Below are 20,894 nucleotides of genomic sequence, written 5' to 3' on the forward strand. Positions count from 1 at the left end.
TCTTTATAGCATCATATTCTGTAATATGCCGGGTATTCCTTTTGATGAATCCGAGCATTCTGAATGAATGAATGTTGTAGACGTCCATCCACCGTCCTTCTCAATATCAGTTATATTTGCTCCTGATTTTGTTAGCAAAGAAGCAGAAGACCTTCTGAAACAGTGACATGTATATTCTTTTCGTTCCGGGAGGTTCAGAAACTCAGCAATGGTGAAGGGCATTTTATCAAATGTGTTTATACCAACTGGGTTGGTACTCTATTTATAATTTGAGTATTTCAGAAAAACGTTCATGATTGATAACAGAAGGGCATAATACAACGTATTTATTAAAATAGTCAGTTATTTGAAGTAAAGAGGCGCTTATTTAGCCCTAAAGAGAAAAAAAATTGAAGCCATCATGATCATATCATGATCACCTGCCTTGGTGACCAGCTGACAGGGATAGTGTTGTCATATCCGTGAAAGTCAGAGTTGTCAATTAACAGTGATTCCATCATGAATATTTTTATTAATACTGAAATGGCTGACATGCATTTTATTTATGAATGAGCAAATGGAAATGCAAACGGAGAATTTACCAGGACAGTTTTAACAAAAAGGCAGATGGTAGAAGATCAGAGACTGTAACAACGTCTGAACTAGAAGGAGCTATGCCTTATGCGATAGATGAGGACCTTTCAATTAGTACCAGAAAGGTTACATTGCAGCTGAAAGTTTGCCCAAAAACTTTATAGACAGTTCTGAATAGAAACCTCCTATACCCATACCACATATAGTGGGTCCAAACTCTACTGACTCGAGATTTTCACTCAAGATTGATGTTTTGCAGATGGTTGATTCATACGATGACACAAAATATAATTTTTTCACCAAATATTGTAAATATTGTATTGTACGAACGAAACAAATTTTTCACGAGATGCTATTATGAACTTTCGCAATGACCATTTTAAGGCCGATGAAAATCCCTGCGTTATTAGAGAAAATCATTGTCAGCAACAATTTTCGCTGAACGTTTGGGTAGAAATGATTCGTGACCATCTAATTGGTCCGTTTTTCTACCAGCAAAATTAACAGGTGATTCCTACACGGACGTTTTTGCGAGATCATTGACCCATTTTTGCGAGATCATTCTTGCTCGTCAGCATCTCGACATCACTTACCCCAATCGCTGGATTGGACGTGCGGAATCTCAAAATTGGTTAGCTTGCAGTCCTGATATGAATCCTATAGAAGAATACGAGCACTTCCAGGTATATCCCTGACAGCTCCCATCATTGCACACAACAAAAATTTGTGAGACTACAATTTCTTGTCTATAGACTGCTCACATTTACCTTGGACAAAGAAATATTGAGAAAAAAGTTGTTAGAGAGATAGTTGAAAGCAACGAGTATCCGTCAAACATAGTGGATAAATCATTTAGAAAATAAAAATTCAGGGAGTATCTCCGTAATGCCTCGACTTTTCGAAAAGAGGAAGATTCATAATTCATAGTGTTTCCATATGAACCCAAATACATCAATGGGTTGGTCCGAACATAGGAGTGGCTTTCAAAACTTCAGGTACACTTCAACAAGTGTTGGGTAGTCCGAAAGACAAGACGTTGGAAAAAGAAAAATCTGTGATTTACGAAATGAGCTGCGAAGATTGTCATAGGTATTATGTTGGTCAAACCAAACGGACTACATTAGCTCGCTACAAGGAACATGCTTCGCATATTCGGTTTCATAGACCGGAGAAATCTAGTGTCGCTCAACATGCCATAGAGAACCACAGAATGAGTGAGATATGTTTGAAATTGTTGAGACCGGTAGGAGAGATCCTTGTACCTTGGGACTCTCCATGTACCTCGGGACAACTTCATAATCATTAAAAAATTTAGCCCGAGAATTGCATCAAGCAACATCTAGCGGTCATTTAAAACAACAATTCGATTGCACTCAACAAAGTCGGCCATTTTGACTCGTCACGTCATTGCGGTGCGTTGTCAAATTTTTCGCGTGCATTTTTTTTCATATGCGTAATAATTGTTGTTGCCTTAAAATTTTTAAAGTGAATAATCTGATATATTAGGTGATAACTACATTTGTAATAACTTATTCAGCAGTTAAATACTGGATTTCCGATTGAAAAAACTTAACCACACTTTTTAGCAAAACAAACGAAATTCGTACCTTGAGACAGTGATATTTTTTTACCTTGAGACTGTCCCTAGGTTCAAGCATTTGATATTTTCTGTAGCCTACTCTAGTTTACTTATAATTATTCTTTTTACTGGTATTTTAGATGCCCCGGAGTAAAAATGTTAAAAACGCCGTTAAAAAGGTGATTGAAAAACGATGTTCTATCCAAAAAGCTGCCGAAGAGTTTGAGGTTTCAAAATCTTCAATAGTTCGTAAAGCTGAATGAAGAAAACGAAACTACAACTGTCAGTTATAAACCCAATAATGCTGTCTAGTATTGTTTAACAGCATCCAAATTTCATTATGGCATACCTAACGAGCAATTCTTGAAACTAGCATATCAGTATGCAGTAGCTTTGAAGAAAACGTGAGAAAACATGTGTCTTAACCGATACTCCTGAAAAACTGGAATTGGAGCAGTTAGCTGCAAAGAAAAGGAAAAATGCATAACAAAAAAATATGAGGACTGTAAAAAAGAGATTTTTCAAGACAAAAATTGAATATTCTTTTTCAGAGGAAGTCACTAATGTGATTTTAGAAAGTGACGACGATCCATGTGATGATGATCAAGAGGAAAATAATTGTGTCGGATGTGGAAAAAATTATTTTGTTACCTCACGTAAAGAAGACTGGATTCAATGTGTTACTTGTCGCTTTTGGGTGCACGAAGATTGCACCAGTTTTGATAATTATTGTCAAGAATGTGGTCCAAATACAAAAAATAGGATATATTTTATTGTCTTGTCTCGATCTGCCTTAGTTCGTAAATTAGTGATAATAACCAAAGTTCCAAAGCATAACTGTTAAGTTCTTAAACTAAATTAGGTATATGTAAAATCTTTTTTCTTACAAATTTTTAAGAGAAAGTTATTATAAATAAATGCTATTAAAAAAAATAGGCTTTTTATTACTTATGCTCTCTAAGAGTTTATTTTTCACTTGTCACTTTTTTATCTGACAAATAGGCATATATGGGTCATATTTTTACAGCTTATTACAATGTATTATGATTTTTAAATTCCAATAAAAATCCTGAAGATATTTGTCCCAAGGTACAAATATCGGTGTCCCAAAGTACAAGCCTCACTTTCTACCTTGAGATATAAAACCCAATCAGTTTTTTTTATTTTCTCACAAATAAATCATCGTGTGTATTTTCCTAGCATTAGAATATTTGGATGATCATATTATTATACAGTATTAAAAAAATCAATGCTTTAAGTCAGTTCTTGATCAAACTATGAAGGTTCGAAGAAAAATGTCACAAAGTACAAGGATCTCCCCTACATGACAACAGGTTTTTGGATGCCTTCGAAAGCTTGGATATCGAGAAGTGCAGAATGAGTTTTATGAATAGTGACAAAGGTCCTATTTCGAACACCCCTTTGTTTGGTTTCATACGTAAGAGTTCTAAGTGAAAATAACAGATGAATATCGGAGAGGAAATACATAGAGGAAATACATAACAAATGGCGAGAAGCGCTTATTGCGCAACCTCTGCTGCAGGCAAATAGGGATGCAATTGAACCCAGGTTTGTGTTTCATAAACCCTAAAAAATACAAATAAAACAGAACACAGGGTTAGATGCTACAAATAATAATAATAATAATAATAAATGGTCTTCATTTTTATCTTGGCGGAGTTCAGCTTACGCTATTCTACCACTCAACCAAGAATATTTTTATACATGAGTGTATTAATAGTGATACAATATCATAACTTAAAACTAGGACCTAATCTAAGTTTTAACATCATATGACAAAAGTATAGAAAGGTAAATTAATTTGAAAAAAAAATTGTAAAATGCATTAGATAATTAATTCAGGTTCAATTTAATTTAATTTGAAATTATCTAAGAACAATTCGTTCAGGCCAGTCTCAACTCCCTACACAGTAGGTTAATGGACTGACACCTATCAGAAAACAACTACTCCCCTGACTAATACCACGAAGGGCGTTGGATTATATCCGACAGGTGTCAGTGCAGGATTCTTCACACAAGTTATTCCTGCATATGCTGTTGGCGATACAACTGCCGCAATAGATTTTCAATTATTGGAACACACTTGCAGACCGGTTTCGGGCTGTTTGGCCACTCGTCAGTGCAAGGTAGTGTATATCATCAATATAAAGTCGATGATTTCCGATAATTGAAAATCGAATTCCTTCAGAGTATCATTCCTCGAACTAAGCTGAAGCATACAACAAACAACAGGTTTGTCGTCGCCCCATCTGCCTGTGAACGAGGTAACCAACTGCATATCCGAAATTTACCCAATTCCTCGTATAAGGAAAGAAAACTTTCACATATAGTCAGTGGGCATACTTGAAGACTGGCTATAAATCAAATTATCTAAGAACAATTCGTTCAGGCCACGAAGGGCGTTGGATTATATCCGATAGGTGTCAGTGCAGGATTCTTCACAAGTTGAGACTGACTGACTATATGTGATAATTTAATTTGATTCAATTCAGGCAGATTCATTGTTTACCGAAAAGGATGGCTTTCTTTTTATTTTTAAACGCAGAAAAAGATAGTGATTTCAATTCTTCAGGATATGAGTTGTACTTGGTTACAGCGCTATAAGAGGAAGAACATTCAAAAATAGATAGAGAGTGACGCGGAAGGGTAAGCATATTGATGTTACGAAGGTTTCTAGAGTGGTACTGATGACGTGGAGTAATTTTGGAGTAGAGGTAATCTGGACATTGGTTTCTCAATAACTTATGAACGAAGCATACAAGGTGATGTTTCCTTCGATTTAACATTTTCAGCCACCCATGATTGTGGTTTCAGCGAAAATATTAATCGGACACAGGCATTCTGAACTTTTTGAATCCTGGTAGAAGTTTCTTGATCAAGTATGTATATATGCAATACATATATACATGTACAGACGCCTCAAAAACCAAAGAAGGCTCAGGATGTGGAGTTTACTCCAGATCACTAAGCCTAAGGATTAACTGGGGAATGGGAAAAAATACCAGAGTGGTCCAAACAGAACTGGCTGATATCTCAATTGCCACAAAAGAAATAACCAGGAAATGAATTTCTGGCAAAAACATAACAATCTGCACTGACAGTAGACAAGCCCTATTAGCCTTGAATAGACAACGTGTTACCTCAGGGTAGTACTAGAGTACGATCAAGATTCAGCCAAAGCTTCGGAGATAACAACATTATCCTGAGGTGGATTAAAGGGCACGACAGGAGTAAAGGTAATCGCATTACCGACTCTTTAGCTAAAGAAACGGCTGGACTAAGAATTTGAGGACCCAATGGCACGGCCTGATGACTTCGACAATTGCGGAACTAGCCAAACGTCACATCCATGCTCAATCCCTAAAGAGATGGGATGAAATCAAAGGATGCAGTCTTGCCAGGATCACCCTTGGTAACCCTGGGAAGCTGGCGCCGAAGAAATATCTGGCGATGACCAGGAAAAATCTACGCTCGATAGTAGGATTTCTGACTGGTCACTGTCAACTAAGTTAACACCTCCACAATATGGGGCTAGTGGACACACCTTTATGCAGGATGTGTGAACATGAAGATGAAACTGTCAGGCATGTCCTATGCGAATGTCCGGAGATATCGTCAATAAGAGAGTGTGTGTTCGGCGAGTCTTGGCCTACACCTGCTGATATAAAGGAGATGTCTCCCAGAGACCTGTCCACCTTCCTGGAAAGGACAGGATGGACGATGACCTAGGAGGACAACTCCTCGGGAGGATGTACAATGGGTCATATGTGGCCTAAGTGCTGTGGGCCTACACTTAATCTCTCTACTCTACAGATACAGATACATAACAAATTAGAGGTATTAATAAACAACTAGTTTATCACAGGAACAATAACCGGTAGTAGTTAGGAACTACTGACAGGTAGTAATTAGGCCACTAGCATATAAAACACTAACATAGTAGTGAAATTTTATCATAATGATTTCCTGAGGACGCTAACTTTGTTAGCGAAACGCGCGTCGAGAGACCGTATTTTGTTTTGGTGATGGGAAAGTTTTTCAATAGATGCATTCTAACAAACAAAAATTCCATACATCTCCATCTTTATACAAAAATATGTAAGAACCTTCAAAGAAAGGAAGAAAGCAAAAAATTTCAAAATAAACTGTTTACAAAACTGTGTAGATCATTCAAATAGGTAATTTTCAGACACAAAACTGAAAGAAAATTACTTCCATATAAACATTTTACACGAAAAAAACCTTCGAAACAATTACTTTTTGAGAATATTAAATTATATAAAAACATTTTTTTCATTCAGTTTGTACTCTAAACATTCTTTATGGAAATGAATCAGATTTCATTCATAGGATTGCTACAGAATGATTGCTAATCATTGACTTGTGCCACGGCAGACATTATCAGTGATAATTTCGTCAACTATGAATAATGTTTTATCCAAATTCGGTTTTTTCCTTCCTCCACAATCATAGACTGATAAAGTGAATATACTAAGAATCTATAAAAATCTGTTTTCTATCAGAAATTTTCTTACATTCAATATACTGGATGCATTTCTGAAATATTTTTTTTCATTTCAGGTGAGTTGCGAATTTCCTCACGCTTGATTGGTGCTAGTGGTAGTTTCTTAAGAAAGAAAGATGAAAATGCGAAATAGAATTTTTTGGTTCAAGTAAGTATTACCAATAAATAATTGTTTCATTTTACCTCGTATATATTTTACCAAACATCTAATTATATCGAGAAGACACGTATGCCTCACCATTTAATCGAGGAGGTAGAAAATGAGGCCCAATTAAATCATCCCTAATAACTCCGAGCCACACGTTAAGAAAAAACTGTTCTTGATGGTTAGTTTCGACAATAGCGTGAGGGTTTTCAACAGCCCATATGTGGTAATTATGAAAATTAATAATCTTGTTCCGAGAAAAACTACATTCGTCTGTGAATTCTATCGTCTCCAGAAAGTCACAATTTCTTCTTATCATTTTCAGCATCCAATTGCAAAATTCAAGACGGTTCGGAAAGTCTCGCGGTAACAGTGCCTGTATTCGTTGCAGATGGTAAGGGTATAAGAGTTGTTCCTTTTAAATTCGAAATACCGTCATATATGATCAACATTAACTGAAAAGCAATCTTTCTAGTACTGGTAGTAGGTTGTTCTTCAATCAAATTAAGTACTGCTTCCTCAAGCTGTGGTGTTCGTACTTCTCGATGGCGACCACAATCCTGCGTTTTTTTGTCGAATGAACCATATTCTCGTAATCGTTGATGAAGTTGAGCAAATATTCTATGTGAAGAATGCTGCCGTTGAGGATACATTTCAGCATATCTTCTAGAAGCTTCTAACCCATTCCCCTGTGAGAGACCGTAAACGTAATGCATATCAGCCATTTCCTCATATGTGTATGCCATTTTAATAACAAGTGAATTATTAAAGTAACAAATTAAGAACAGAACAACAAAATTCACAAACTGGCAGCGTCATACCAATTTAATTGTCACTATCGCTAATAGCGACCTACTATATAGAATAGTTTCGTATTTTCGCATTTATGACGATGTATCTCTGTAGTTGTTTATAAAATGTTTTTTTGCTGCGAACTGGTTTATTTTGACCAAAAAACCCAAGAGACATTTTTTGTTTAGAATGAAACAGGCTATCGGAAATGAATTTTTAAATGGTTAACAAATAATAAGACAAAAAGTTACATTGGAAATTAATTTTAGGGGTTGCGTTTTCCACCCCTTACAAGCATGAGGTAAACCAAATACATTTCTGGCTAAGTGTCTTTTTGGTAGTACAAAACGTCAGGTTAATTTCAATATTGTAACTTGTTTAGTGCTTGTGAAAAAAATTGTTATATAAATTTTATGTACCCTCTTTAAGGGACTGTATCCTAACAAGGGATGTTCCAATGAAATTTCTTTATAAGAAAGAATTTTTTCTCTCGAAGTCTCGGGGGAAATATTGATAATATAATAAAACAAGTTATTCCAATCATAATAATGTAGCATATTTGGGATTGGATCTATTAGAGAAACTACACAAAAGAAACATTACTGAATTTATCTAACTTTCATTGAGTGAGAGATTCCCCACTTAAATTCCAACTTTTGAATAAGGTTATATTTCATGTTATAGTAGTTATTGTAGTTCCTCGGATATTTCGAATTCCATGTTTGAATAAAGGCGACTTTCCCGAAAAAAAGGCTGGGGATATTCTTCGAAGATTTTTTTTAAATAAAATAGATAAACAGTATTTTTCGTACTTCTAATATTTCCGGAGTTTTGCGAAAAAAATATTTTTTTTGACATTAAATAATTTGAAAAACTCCAATGTAAAATAAACGTTTAGCAGAAAAATTTTCCGGTTGCAATTCAAACAGCAAATGGACCTCTTCAGCATAAATAGTATTCAATTGATATACTTTTTGTATGGTTTATTGAAACGCAATAATGCTTTTGTAATGTTATTTATTATCAGGTTTTTGTTTGTTAATATTTATTCTTCTTTTTGTGAATTATTTCCCTAAAAACCACATAATTTCAGAGCAAAAATGTCCAGTTTTCTCCATAAAATGCTGCATCCGGAAATCACTATCTTCCATTTTGAATGTTATGAACAGCAAATATTTATTTTACGGAAAGAATACGTTTGAATTAGAAATATCTTATAGGTTCAGATAAATTGAATTTTCAGCTCTAAAATAAGGTATTTTAAAGACAAAAATTTTTCGATATTTTGTGAATTTGAAGGTATTAAGTTGTTATTGTTTTTTATTTTTCCAAATTCCAGTCCTCATGTGAAAGAAACAATCACCGAACTTATGATTCAGAAATTAATTCACTCTTTCTTTCTCAAAGAATTGAAAAATTTCATTTGGATATTTGATATACATGAAAATTGTCATTCCTGTCTACAAACCCTGATTTTTCCGTCGACAAATTTGACCCAAAATAACCTATTAAACGTAAAGACAAGGTTTACTTTCGGTTCGAGCTGCCCCAACCACAAACAATTGACTGCATAAACAAAAGTATGAACTTGAAATGAAATATAACTGAAGGATTTTTTTATCCAAGGGACCATATCGTATAAAGATTTTGTTTGTAGCTTTTCCGCGTTGGCTACTCTGTTTATATGTCACTGGTGTCAAGTGTCATCTTGATTGCTTTTTTTTTCTGATTGATGTTATTCACTGCGAAAACGCTATTGTGATAGCGAAACATGTGATATTTTTGAAAATAGAGTTGGTGAAGATCAAATCGTTAGGTGTAGTTTGTGAAATAAATTGTTTTCACTTCAACTCAAACTCATTGAAAAATGAATACAATGAAAACGACTTTCAAACAGCAGATAAAACTCAAAAATGGACAGGGACATGTGGTACTACTGTGAGAACCAGAATAGCCAACCAAAAAAGAAAAATAAAAGTGCTTCAAACAGAATCCTTGTCCAATATGGCCGCGAACAAGTAGTTACCTAGTCTAGACATATGCGAACAGGCAGATAGTTGTTCGATATTGAATAAAATAACATTACGAGTATTATTTTTTCATGAATGTTCTGATGGAGTTAGGGTCAAAATGAGTCAAAACTTGAATTGAAGGAGTTATACTTTCAGCAGTGATTAATTTTTGAGAAAGAAAGTTTTTGGCTTTCTACTACTCCATCTTGATACAAAAACAGATGAGGGAACGTCCCAAAGAAAGGAAGGAAGTAATCAATTTGAAAATAGGTAACTCTATACATGGATGTGTAGATCATGCATAGAAGTAACTTTCAGACACAAACTGGAAGAAAGTCCTCCTGAAACAGCTACTTTCATACAAACATTGAATTACAAGAAAGAAAAAAAAATATTCTGAAACAAAATACTTCTATATGAACACTGAATTATACAAAAGATACTTTTCTCTGTTTAGTTTGTAATTCAAACATTCGTTGTGGAATAAAATCAGATATCATTCTCATGAGTTCTACTTCAAATGAATGGTAACAAATTGCACTTACATGGAACACTGTCATCCTCACTGGTATACATCGATGTTTCGCCGTAAGACACTTGCCCTAAGGCTCTTCAGTACCAAATTGGATAACATTATAGAAAATACACACAATTCATTCATGAATTACGTGTTCATATAGAAGTATTTTTTTCGAAAGAATTTTTTTCTTCTTTCGTGTAATTCAATGTTTATATGAAAGTAGCTGTTTTAGGAGGACTTTCTTTCAGTTTGTGTCTGAAAGTTACTTCTTTGCATGATCTGCACATCCATGTATAGAGTTACCTATTTTCAAATTGATTACGTCGTTCCTTTCTTTGGCAGATTCCGTCATCTTTTTTTTGTATCCAGATGGAGTAGTAGAAAGCCAAAAACTTTCTTTCCCAAAAGAGTCAAAACAATAAACCGAAATGTTCGGTCGAATCAAAACTAATTTATTTTTGACCTACTCTCCACCTCTTCAATATACTAATAATGGGTCACCAAAACAACTCAACATTTTCATTATTGTGGAAATAAAGTACGCTGATGCGAGTGTTTGCTGAAGAGATTTCCAACCTAAGGTCCATAGTACTCGTAAATACCCTTGACAATATCCAGAGATGGACTATATTCGTGATATACCCTCCTTGTTCTTCTTGTGGGTGAATATCTGCTAGCTCGCGATTGACGACCATTCGGAATTGGTACTCCATAAGAAGTTTTTGGGGGTAGATACCGACTAGAACTTTCAAAAGAAGCACTCGATGACTCCTTAGAAATTAGACTGATAGCTCTGTCTGGAACTCCATAATTTGATTTCGGTGGCAGATAAACTTGTTCTGCACGAGGGGGTGAGATGTTGCTCGTGGGTGGACCGTATTGGCTTGCTATCTCCGAGGCAAAGCTTGGTTGGAGCTTTGGGACTGGAGGCTTGTCTTCGTTTTGTTTTTCTAATGGAATAACGTACCTTGTTGGTCCGACTTGACCAGAAGAGTCGACTGACGCCTCATTTGATGATGTTTCTGCCGATCCTTCGAAAGAACTGTAAGCAGTCGATGGAGATTCATACCGTTCAACTGGAGAAGGAGGTTTGGGCTTTGCTTCGTGTGTTTCAATTACTGGAGCTTGTGGTTTGTTTTCCGGTGAGGAACCTTGTGGCGGCAGATATTCACTGGGAATAATCAACGGCTTGCTAGCAGGCGCTTCAGCAGTTTCACTCTGTGAAGAGTAATTATACCCTCCTGCTTCAACTGCACCATTTTCTTTGTTAATGCCATAGTTGATGAAGTATACTTCAGGAGCCGGTGGTTTTGTTGATGGTGGCGTTGGTAGAATAACTTCGGGTTGTTGTACAGGCTTCTTCGACAGGACATAAACTATTGTTTTCTCATCGTTTCTCGGTGGTAGTACTTGTGGAGGTGCTGGGGGAGCTGGAGCTTCTGGCGCTTTGATGAAGATGATTTTGTAGTTCTTCTTTGGTGGTGGGGGTTTCACGTGTGGTTTTGGGGAGCGGGTTTTTTCTGATCTGCTGGTGATTTAAAGAAATAAATGAATTTGTTTATTTCTTCTGCTGAGTTTTCTTCCGAGTAGCCACCGCTGTATTCATCTTCTGAAGATGCATAATTCTGTGGTATAGGGTAGGAATAACCAGGATCAGCTGGCGCTTCTCCATACACGACGAGGATGAAACTGAAGATGCACTGCAAGCAAATAACGTTGAGATTATCCACTACGAATCAATGGAAGAGTTAACAGAAAATAACATCATTCAAAGTATTTAGGATCAATTTTCAAACCAAAGTCCTTGAACATGGAGGTACACAAATTGAAAAGGCTGATGAGCATCCATGAAAAGTGATTAATGAACTTTATATACACTTAACTGGAATATGAGTATCGCTAGTGAATTTTAGTAAATTTTATGCTGATTAAAAAAACTATAATTACAATTTTGAAGTTCTAATTTTGTTGTCAAGTTGTAAAGGATTTGCACTGATGTTTTTCATTTGGTAATAACACTGAAACATTTTGACCGTCTGTTGTGATTTTAATAGCATCATTATACCGGGTCCTTTCAAAGAGTGATTAAAATAAATTTTCAGTGATAGGTCTGACCAGTTTACTATTTAAATTTTGGGATTATAAGCGGCAAGAGATAGAAAGTCTGGAAAATTGTCCTAGAGTTGCCTATTTTACAGTATGTTCATCATTGAATATTAACAAAATTTACTCTAGGTTTTGGTTATGGACATATAAGAGAATTACCGAAAAATTTCGAAATTAATTTCTGGCTGTAAGTAACTCCTTCATGAGCAGTGATTTTAAAAATTTGTTTATACTTTATCACGAGAATTCATTCATGGATGTTTCTCAAATTCATTTAATATTGAAAAATTCAATGATTCCTGATAATTTAATGAAGCATTACTTATGAGTTTAAATTTTTTCACAACCTATATTAGGACCAGACACTAAAGAACTTTAAGATTTTTTAAAATAATGAAGATCTGGCATTCAAGAGCTCTTGGACTCTAACTTTTGAAACTTCACATATGCTTCAAATCAGGAAAAATAAATCTAGTTACATGATAATCCTTAAACATCTGGGCATTGTACGACGTAGAAAACCAGGTACCTATTTAGGTAGTTAGTGCCGTATCGACTCAAATAATATTCTAGGTATTTACAACTTTTAATCGAGAGATGCCAAAATGAAAATACACTCAGTTTTCTGGTGAATGAAACAGAAACTCTCCACACTTTATGGTAATTATTCTGTACAAAAGTTCTTCTCGAATACCAGTTTCAAACAATGAAATTTCTGAATCCAGTGATATTGCAATATATCTTTAGTTTTGATAATAATAATACAGCAATCCCAATCCATATTTTCCACATTGTGGAAATCCTTATGTTATAAAATAATTTTTCAATCTTCTATTACCTAGTTTCCGATGAAATGTAAGGATATTGGTAAACTGATTTTTTATGTTCGTTATAATTACGATTTTGAGTTTGACATTAAAGAAACACAACTTAGATGTTCTGTGTTTCTCCGAATAGAAATCATTTTTTATTTATTTTGTAATTTCAATTTCAGTAGTTGAAAATCAAAGTATTTAAAGATAAAAAATTCAAAACTGACCTAAAGACGTATTTGTCAGTTGCAATGATATTTCATGAGGTTTGTAGAAAATTACTTTCAATTAATCATGTTTTTTTCGAATCCAGGTTGATAATAATAATTGTACAAAGCAAGAATTTGTGAAGAATGAAAGTAATTCAATAAATTTCAATGAAAAGTTGAGTCGCAAAACAAAAGAAAAATTCAACTGTATATCAAATTTGTATACAATAATACGATACTTTTCATTGAATTGTATTTTTCATTCCGCTATTTGAAATAAATCATGTATGTAATAAAATATCTTCTTACCAATAACCTCCTCATGGTCCGGATTGTTTTAACTCTTCACAGAATATCCTGTGGTTATCTAGGCTTATGAAGGCCGTTTGTTTGTCCCTCCTCGAAACTGATTATAATTGTAAACAAATTACTGCAACGAATGATAATCAAATTATAATATCTGCCTTCTTCACATATTACCTCTTTTACATAACGTTATGTGTATGAAAACAATGAAATTTTCCTCGCAATCGTTTTGTTGACTTTACTTTCCATTTCATCGGAATAATTCATACAAGCAGACCTTTTTCTCTACCGGATGTCTGTCATTCAGCTATATATCAATCACTATTTGGTTTCAAAATTCGGGTCAATCTTTTTTTTTTCAACTTTCATTGTGCGTCTATAATATCTCAGTGAATAGTTATTCAATTCAATCGAAATAGGCGCCATTTGAATCCAGTGCACTTTTGCCAACGTGACACAAGCCAGTAGATGAATTGTTTGCTCGGGATTCGAAAAAGTTGACAAAGGCCGTTGTCACCTGATCCTGATTGGCGAAGGTTTTACCGGTAAGAAACTTATCGAAGTGCTTGAAAAGATGGTAGTCGGTTCACGAGGGGTCTGGGGAGTATGCTGGGTGAGGTAGAACTCTATCGCTCTATTCGTTTAATATTTGGACGGTGATTCGTGAAACCATGCGGACGAGCGTTGTCGTGGAGCAGGATCGGACCTCTTCTGGTGACCAGTGTTGGCTGCTGCTGGGCACTGCTGTGATGGTTTTCAGAAAGAAATAATGAATCACACCAGCCGCTGATCACCATTCAGTAACCATGGTCTTTGTTTGGTGTGTTTTCGCCTTTGTGAAATGCCTGGGCGGCTCATCGGTGTCCAACCAATGCCCTGAACATCTCATGTTGTCGTAGACGCGACGTGACGATCCGATCCAAAAAAGGATCTGAACTAAGAAAGGCTAGCGTGAGAGCTGTTTTCCAGTTTTTTTGCTCGTGGTCTGCAGGTTTTTATGTCTGACGTTTCATCTTCTACTGCGGTAGACATTATCATTTAATACATATTTAATACATATTCATTTAAATTGTCTCAGTAGAGTAATTGCCTAGTAACTGTCATAATCATGATATAAATTAAACCTGTGAATTTCTGTAGAAGCATTTATGAAGCAGTTGGAAACCTCGGAACTTTCCCTTTCCAGAAAACCAATCAAAGTATCGCATGCAAGCGCAGTCTCGCTTCATGTTCCTATATTATAATTTCTAAATGTATTTGATGTGAGAATAAATATTAGTGTTACATTGTTTCGAGTCGATGGCATATGTTATAATAGTGCATGTGTTTATTTCATTTATAAAGAATAAAGTATTTATTATGCTCACACTCATAATTTTTTTTTAGTTTTCCTTACGAAACATTACATGTCTGAAAATTATGTCTATTAGGCATTCAAATATGATTAACAATACATCCACTTGACTGACCGAGATAAAAATTCGATAATTTCAAGAGTATCTGCAATAACATGTTTACATTGACTTGATTAGTGTCAGTGACTTTGACTAGAGACTGCATACGGCGACCTAGACATGATGTTTTTTTATTACTTTTGAGTTGTTTTTTGAAGTGATAACTTCTTATGAAAGGCTAAACCGTTTGGTAATGTAACGCACAACCGGCGCCAGTATGTCTGACTTATATCGGTCATGACTAAGTATTCAGTGTGCGATCGACATACACTGTTGACAGTGAGCATATAACGTTAAACTATCACCACTTCTGAAAGTGATTATGAAAAATTTGATGAAACAAGCAGATGATGATCCCTGGAACATTACAAAATCTCCTAACGATTTTATATATCTTTAGCGTCCCTGCTTCGATATATAAATACACACATACATACATATTAACGTTTGTATTTATTGTAATACTAAATGATTGTAAGCAATATATATTCAAAACAGCATGCTATAATAAATATGGTCTGACCCTTCTGGACCTGTACGTTGAGGAGGTTGCGTTAATGACCATGTTACGATTGCGCAAGGCTGGTGTGAACCTCGAAGTAGGAATGGGTCAATTGAGGCTGGGCCTATGGTGAGAAGCGATCACTGCCCAACCTCTGCTGCAGGCAACCAGTGATGCAATTGAACCCAGGTTTGTGTTTAATAAACCCTATAAAATAGAAATAAAACAGAATACAGAGTCAGATGCTACAAATGCAATACACATATACAGGGTGTTCCTTAAACACATGCTAATATTTAAGGAGGTAATTCTTAGACCCATTTTAAGGAAAAACGTCCTATGGATGTATGTCCTAAACGCCTCAACTTTTGAGATACAGGGTGGCAAAGTTTTCAAAAATAATCAGTTTTTTAATAATAACTGAGATAATTTTGTAGACATCTTTGGCATATTTGGTACATATGTTCCATGCCTCAAGGCGCATTTTCTGATGTACAATTTACTTAATTTTCTCTGCCAGTGGCGTACTTACGAGTTTTGAAATGTATATTTTTGGCGAAAAAAAGACTACGCCACTGCTTTATCTTGAATTAAAAATTATTTTTAAAATTTCCATACATTTTTGAGCACATTTGATTTGCTGGGTTTTCTTTGTCCGACGCATGGTTTTCGCTCAAAAAATTAAAAATCGCTTTACTTAGGATAAATTCCTTAAAAATCTGATGCGGTATCGTGCATCGACTGAAAGCAAACTAAGAGATCAGATTTGTTGCAAAATAATTGAGGATCTAAAAGGTATTTGTTTGTTGTCAGATGCACTGTTCTCAATTAAAATTACGTCATAACGCAGCACCGTTTAATAATTTTTGAAAACATACATTTAGTTATCCTGGAATAAATGACGTGTAGCAGAATTTATTTACTGCACCTCTTGGAAATATGGAGTTTGTCGATATGTGATTTCTTTTAAAGATTAAAAGCAGAAAAAACAGCGTACCCACCATAGCAATAAAAAACGAATTCTCTGTATGTACAAACGTCAGTAGCTAATATTGATGTTGGTTTAAAGTAAGGTGTTGGTGTTAAGAACTGTCACAGCGCGGTTTGATTGATTTTGAAGTGTTATTGAAGTTATTTTGGTTGTTCGCTGTTTTTCTGAATATCAGTAAATATGGTAAATTATACGAATGCGGAAATGGCGCAAATGCATTACGTATATGGCCTTGCCGATGGTAATGCAACAGAAGCCAGGCGCATTTATCAGGAAAGATATCCTAATCGTGCCTTACCAGATAGCCGAACCTTTTCAAATATTCATCGTCGACTTGGGGAAACTGGTAGTTTCAAGAAAGGGACTCCGGAAGGTAGACCTCGTGTAGTAAGAACTCCTGAAATTGAGGAAGCGGTGCTGCAAGAAATTGAGGAACATCCTGAGACGAGTACGAGGAAGATCGCTAGAACTGGATATTTGTCATCAAATTGTTTGGCGTATTTTGGTTGATTTTTTGTTATACCCATACCATATTTCAAGAGTGCAGGCATTACTCCCCAGAGATTTTCCACAGCGTGTGAACTTCAGTCAGTGGTATCTACAAAGTATTGCACTAAATCCGCAGTTTGAGACACAAATTTTGTTCACAGACGAAGCAAATTTTTCTCGGAATGCCATTCAAAATTCCCATAACAATCATGTGTGGGCTGAAGAAAATCCCCATGCAATAACCGAAACCCATTTCCAACACCAATTTTCGGTTAATGTATGGGCAGGAATTATAGGTGATCATCTAATAGGCCCATTTTTTCTACCAGGACGCCTTGATGGTCGTTCTTATTCACACTAACTCGAAGAAGACTTACCTGGGTTATTGGAAGATGTGCCACTTGCGTTAAGGAATCGAATATGGTACATGCACGATGGCGCTCCTGCTCATTTCAGTGTAATTGTCTGAAACCATTTAAATACAGTTTATCCTAATCGTTGGATAGAACGCGGAGGACCTCAGCAATGGCCAGCAAGATCCCCCGATCTCAACAGTTTAGATTTTTTTTATGGGGTCACCTTAAAACTATTGTGTATAAAACTCCGTTAATACTTTAGAAGATTTTAGAGAGCGAATAGTTGCCTCGTGTGAAACTATACGAAATACGCCGGGAATATTTGAACGAGTGCGTAATTCCATGCGTAGAAGTGCGGAAGAATGCATACTGAGTGCAGGTGGCCACTTCCAACAATTTTTATAATCAGTTTTCGTATTATTACTAATTAACAAATTTGTGCTATTCGTTCAGACTTACTGTCACAAAATAAACTAAAACTCATTTTTGTGAAAAATTTATTTTTTTGCAGATTATGTTTTCAAATATTATTAGGGAATTGGTAATGCGTTATGAAGCAATTTTCAATTTGCTTTCTGTCGATTTTTATTTTTTTGAGTGAAAATCATGCGTCGGACAAAGAAATTCCAAGAGATCAAATTTTCTCAAAAATAAATGAGGATTTTAAAAATGATTTTATTTTGAAAAGAAAGCATTGGCGTAGTACTTTTTCCCCAAAAATATTCAATGCGAAACCCGTAGGGATGCCACTGTTTGAAAAAATACAAATTTGTGTACATCAGAAAATGCGCCTTGAGGCATGGAACATATGTACCAAATATGCCAAAGATGTCTACAAAATTATCTCAGTTATTATTAAAAACTGATTTTTTTTGAAAACTTTGCCACCCTGTATCTCAAAAGTTAAGGCGTTTAGGACATACATCCATAGGAAGTTTTTTTCTTAAAATGGGTCTAAGAATTACCTCCTTGAATATTAGCATGTGTTTAAAGAACACCCTGTATACAGACGGATCAAAAACCAAAGAAGGCTCAGGATGTGGAGTGCACTCCAGATCACTAAGCCTAAGGATTAAGTGGGGAATGGGAAAAATACCAGCGTGGTTCAAACAGAACTGGCTGGTGTCTCAATAGCCACAAAAGAAATAACCAGGAAAGAAATTTCTGACAAAAACATAACAATCTGCACTGATAGCAGACAAGCCCTATTAGCCTTGAACATACAACGTGTTACCTCAGGGTAGTACTAGAGTACCTACGATCACGATTCAGCCAAAGCTTCGAAGACAACAACATTATCCTGAGGTGGATTAAAGGGCCAAGGAAACGGCTGGGCTAGGAATTTTAGGACCCAGTGGTACCTATGGCCTGATGACTTCGACAATTGCGGAACTAGCCAAACTTCACACCCAAGCTCCATCCCTAAAGAGATGGGATGAAATCAAAGGATGCGATCTTGCCAGGATCACCCTTGGCAACCCTGGGAAGCTGGCGCCGAAGAAATATCTGGCGATGACCAGGAAAAATCTACGCTCAACAGTAGGATTTCTGACTGGCCACTGTCAACTAAGTTAACACCTCCACAATATGGGGCTAGTGGACACACCTTTATGCAGGATGTGTGAATAGGAAGATGAAACTGTCAGGCATGTCCTATGCGAATGTCCGGAGATATCGTCAATAAGAGAGTGTGTGTTCGGCGAGTCTTGGCCTACACCTGCTGATATAAAGGAGATGTCTCCCAGAGACCTGTCCACCTTCCTGGAAAGGACAGGATGGACAATGACCTAGGAGGATAACTCCTCGGGACAATGTACAATGTGTTAAGTGTGGCTTAAGTGATGTGGGTCTACACTTACCCTCCTTACTCTACAGATACAGAGATATATTGAATAGTTCAACTTAAATTAGTTTAAGTTATCACTTTTTTCGGGCTTCTCGGGTTCCAATTTTGTTGATTGATATTCCAAAAAAGTACATGAGTAAAAATTTTGGTAATGGTTTCGTATTGAATAAAAAAATGTTTAATTTCGTGTTTTTTTTAATTTGAACCTTTCTTCTTGCACCTCGCGTACCTTTCCCACATTCAAGTTAGCTCTTGCGCCGCCACTGATCGAAAGTAAATTATTGTTACCCTGTTATAGAAACAGTTTATTATTATTATACCTTTTTCAACACACGCATGATGATTCCATATGTGAGGTGGGTATCTATTAGTATGTGTCCAATTTCGATAAAACATTTATCTTAAAATTGTCCTATGAGTTTTTTTCGACATCATATCAAAGAAAGGAAATTGACCATCTTGTTCAATCTCATTTGTGAACTTCATGTTCATATTTATTCTCATCCCAGCATAAACATCAATTCAACAATTCCTAACTCTTGACTGTCTTCAATCAACCTATCCAGGCTTATTCATCATCTGAACAGTAGCCATATCCTACATTCATTAACGCTTCTTATTAGGATGATTGAAAAGAAACATTCAGATCAGTCTGTCTTGTATTCCAAATAGTAGAGATATCGTCAGCATTTTTGTTCATTTCAGATTGTGAAATATGACAGTCCCCAGAAGGATAAATAAAAACCAATAAACTGCATAAACTGAAATGGTGTATCTGTCTGTATGGTAGACTTGTACAATCTTAAACTAAACATTGAAAAAGACCTAAGAAATCTCAAAGACTGGTTTGACAGTAGATTACTTTCAATTAATTTTGACAAAACAGTATACTTATCATTCAGCAGTCTCTCAACATCCTTGCCGGAATATACTCTGAACATTCGACAAGATCTTGTAATTAAACCTGCGAAAAAAATTAAATATCTGGGTATATATATAGATAATCATCTTAGATGGGACCTTCACATACAGTATTTAACAAAAAAACTACGTTGTATTTCATATAGACTGAAACAAGTCGGAAGATTCTTAAATTATAAATACAAAAAAATTTTATACCACAGTTTAGTCGAATCACACTTAAATTATGGCATCATTGGTTGGGGAGGAGTATCAAAAACTCAACTACTACATATTACTCAAAAAACCTGCAAGATATGCAAGTAATTTGCTGTATAAAGAAACACAAATTTTAGATATAAGACAATTATTCATCGTTCAGATAGGATGTCAGCTATACAAGAACAAAACTGAACATGACACTCCAAACCATCTATATGCAACAAGAAAAAGGCACCACCATTGTATACCACTGGTTTCCAAATCTATAGGACAGAGAAGCTATCGGTATCTAGCTCCCAAACTATTAAATTATTTACCAAAAGAAATTACATATGAAACTTCTCTGTGAAACGCTTCAAAAAACAATTAATATCGTTTCTAAAGGAAAATGCAAGAATGGATATTCATAAACTAATCGAAGGTTGAACCACTGTTCAAATATATTGTTACTATGATTGTCAATAGCCCATATATACAGTGCTTTTCAGATAAAAGTATCCACCTTTAATAACTTTTGTAATACTGGTATTTAGG

At 35.5% G+C, this 20,894-nt stretch overlaps 2 protein-coding genes across 2 annotated transcripts in view; one reads left to right on the plus strand and one right to left on the minus strand.

The window, feature by feature from the left end:
- LOC111501885 (endothelin converting enzyme 1) overlaps nt 1-20,894 on the plus strand; it is a 354,283-nt gene that overhangs the window by 182,069 nt on the left and 151,320 nt on the right. The gene's annotated exons all lie outside the window — the stretch shown is intronic.
- On the minus strand, nt 8,537-13,718 carry LOC111501888 (uncharacterized). The gene is given in 3 exon segments (XM_023155807.2): nt 8,537-11,675; nt 11,678-11,867; nt 13,604-13,718. Coding segments are annotated over 3 exon segments (1,137 nt in total). The 5' UTR covers nt 13,619-13,718; the 3' UTR covers nt 8,537-10,743.

This window comes from Leptinotarsa decemlineata, unplaced genomic scaffold, assembly GCF_025532065.1.
Source record: "Leptinotarsa decemlineata unplaced genomic scaffold, Ldec_3_MD MMD2_tig00001719_RagTag_RagTag, whole genome shotgun sequence".
Lineage (NCBI taxonomy): Eukaryota > Metazoa > Arthropoda > Insecta > Coleoptera > Chrysomelidae > Leptinotarsa > Leptinotarsa decemlineata.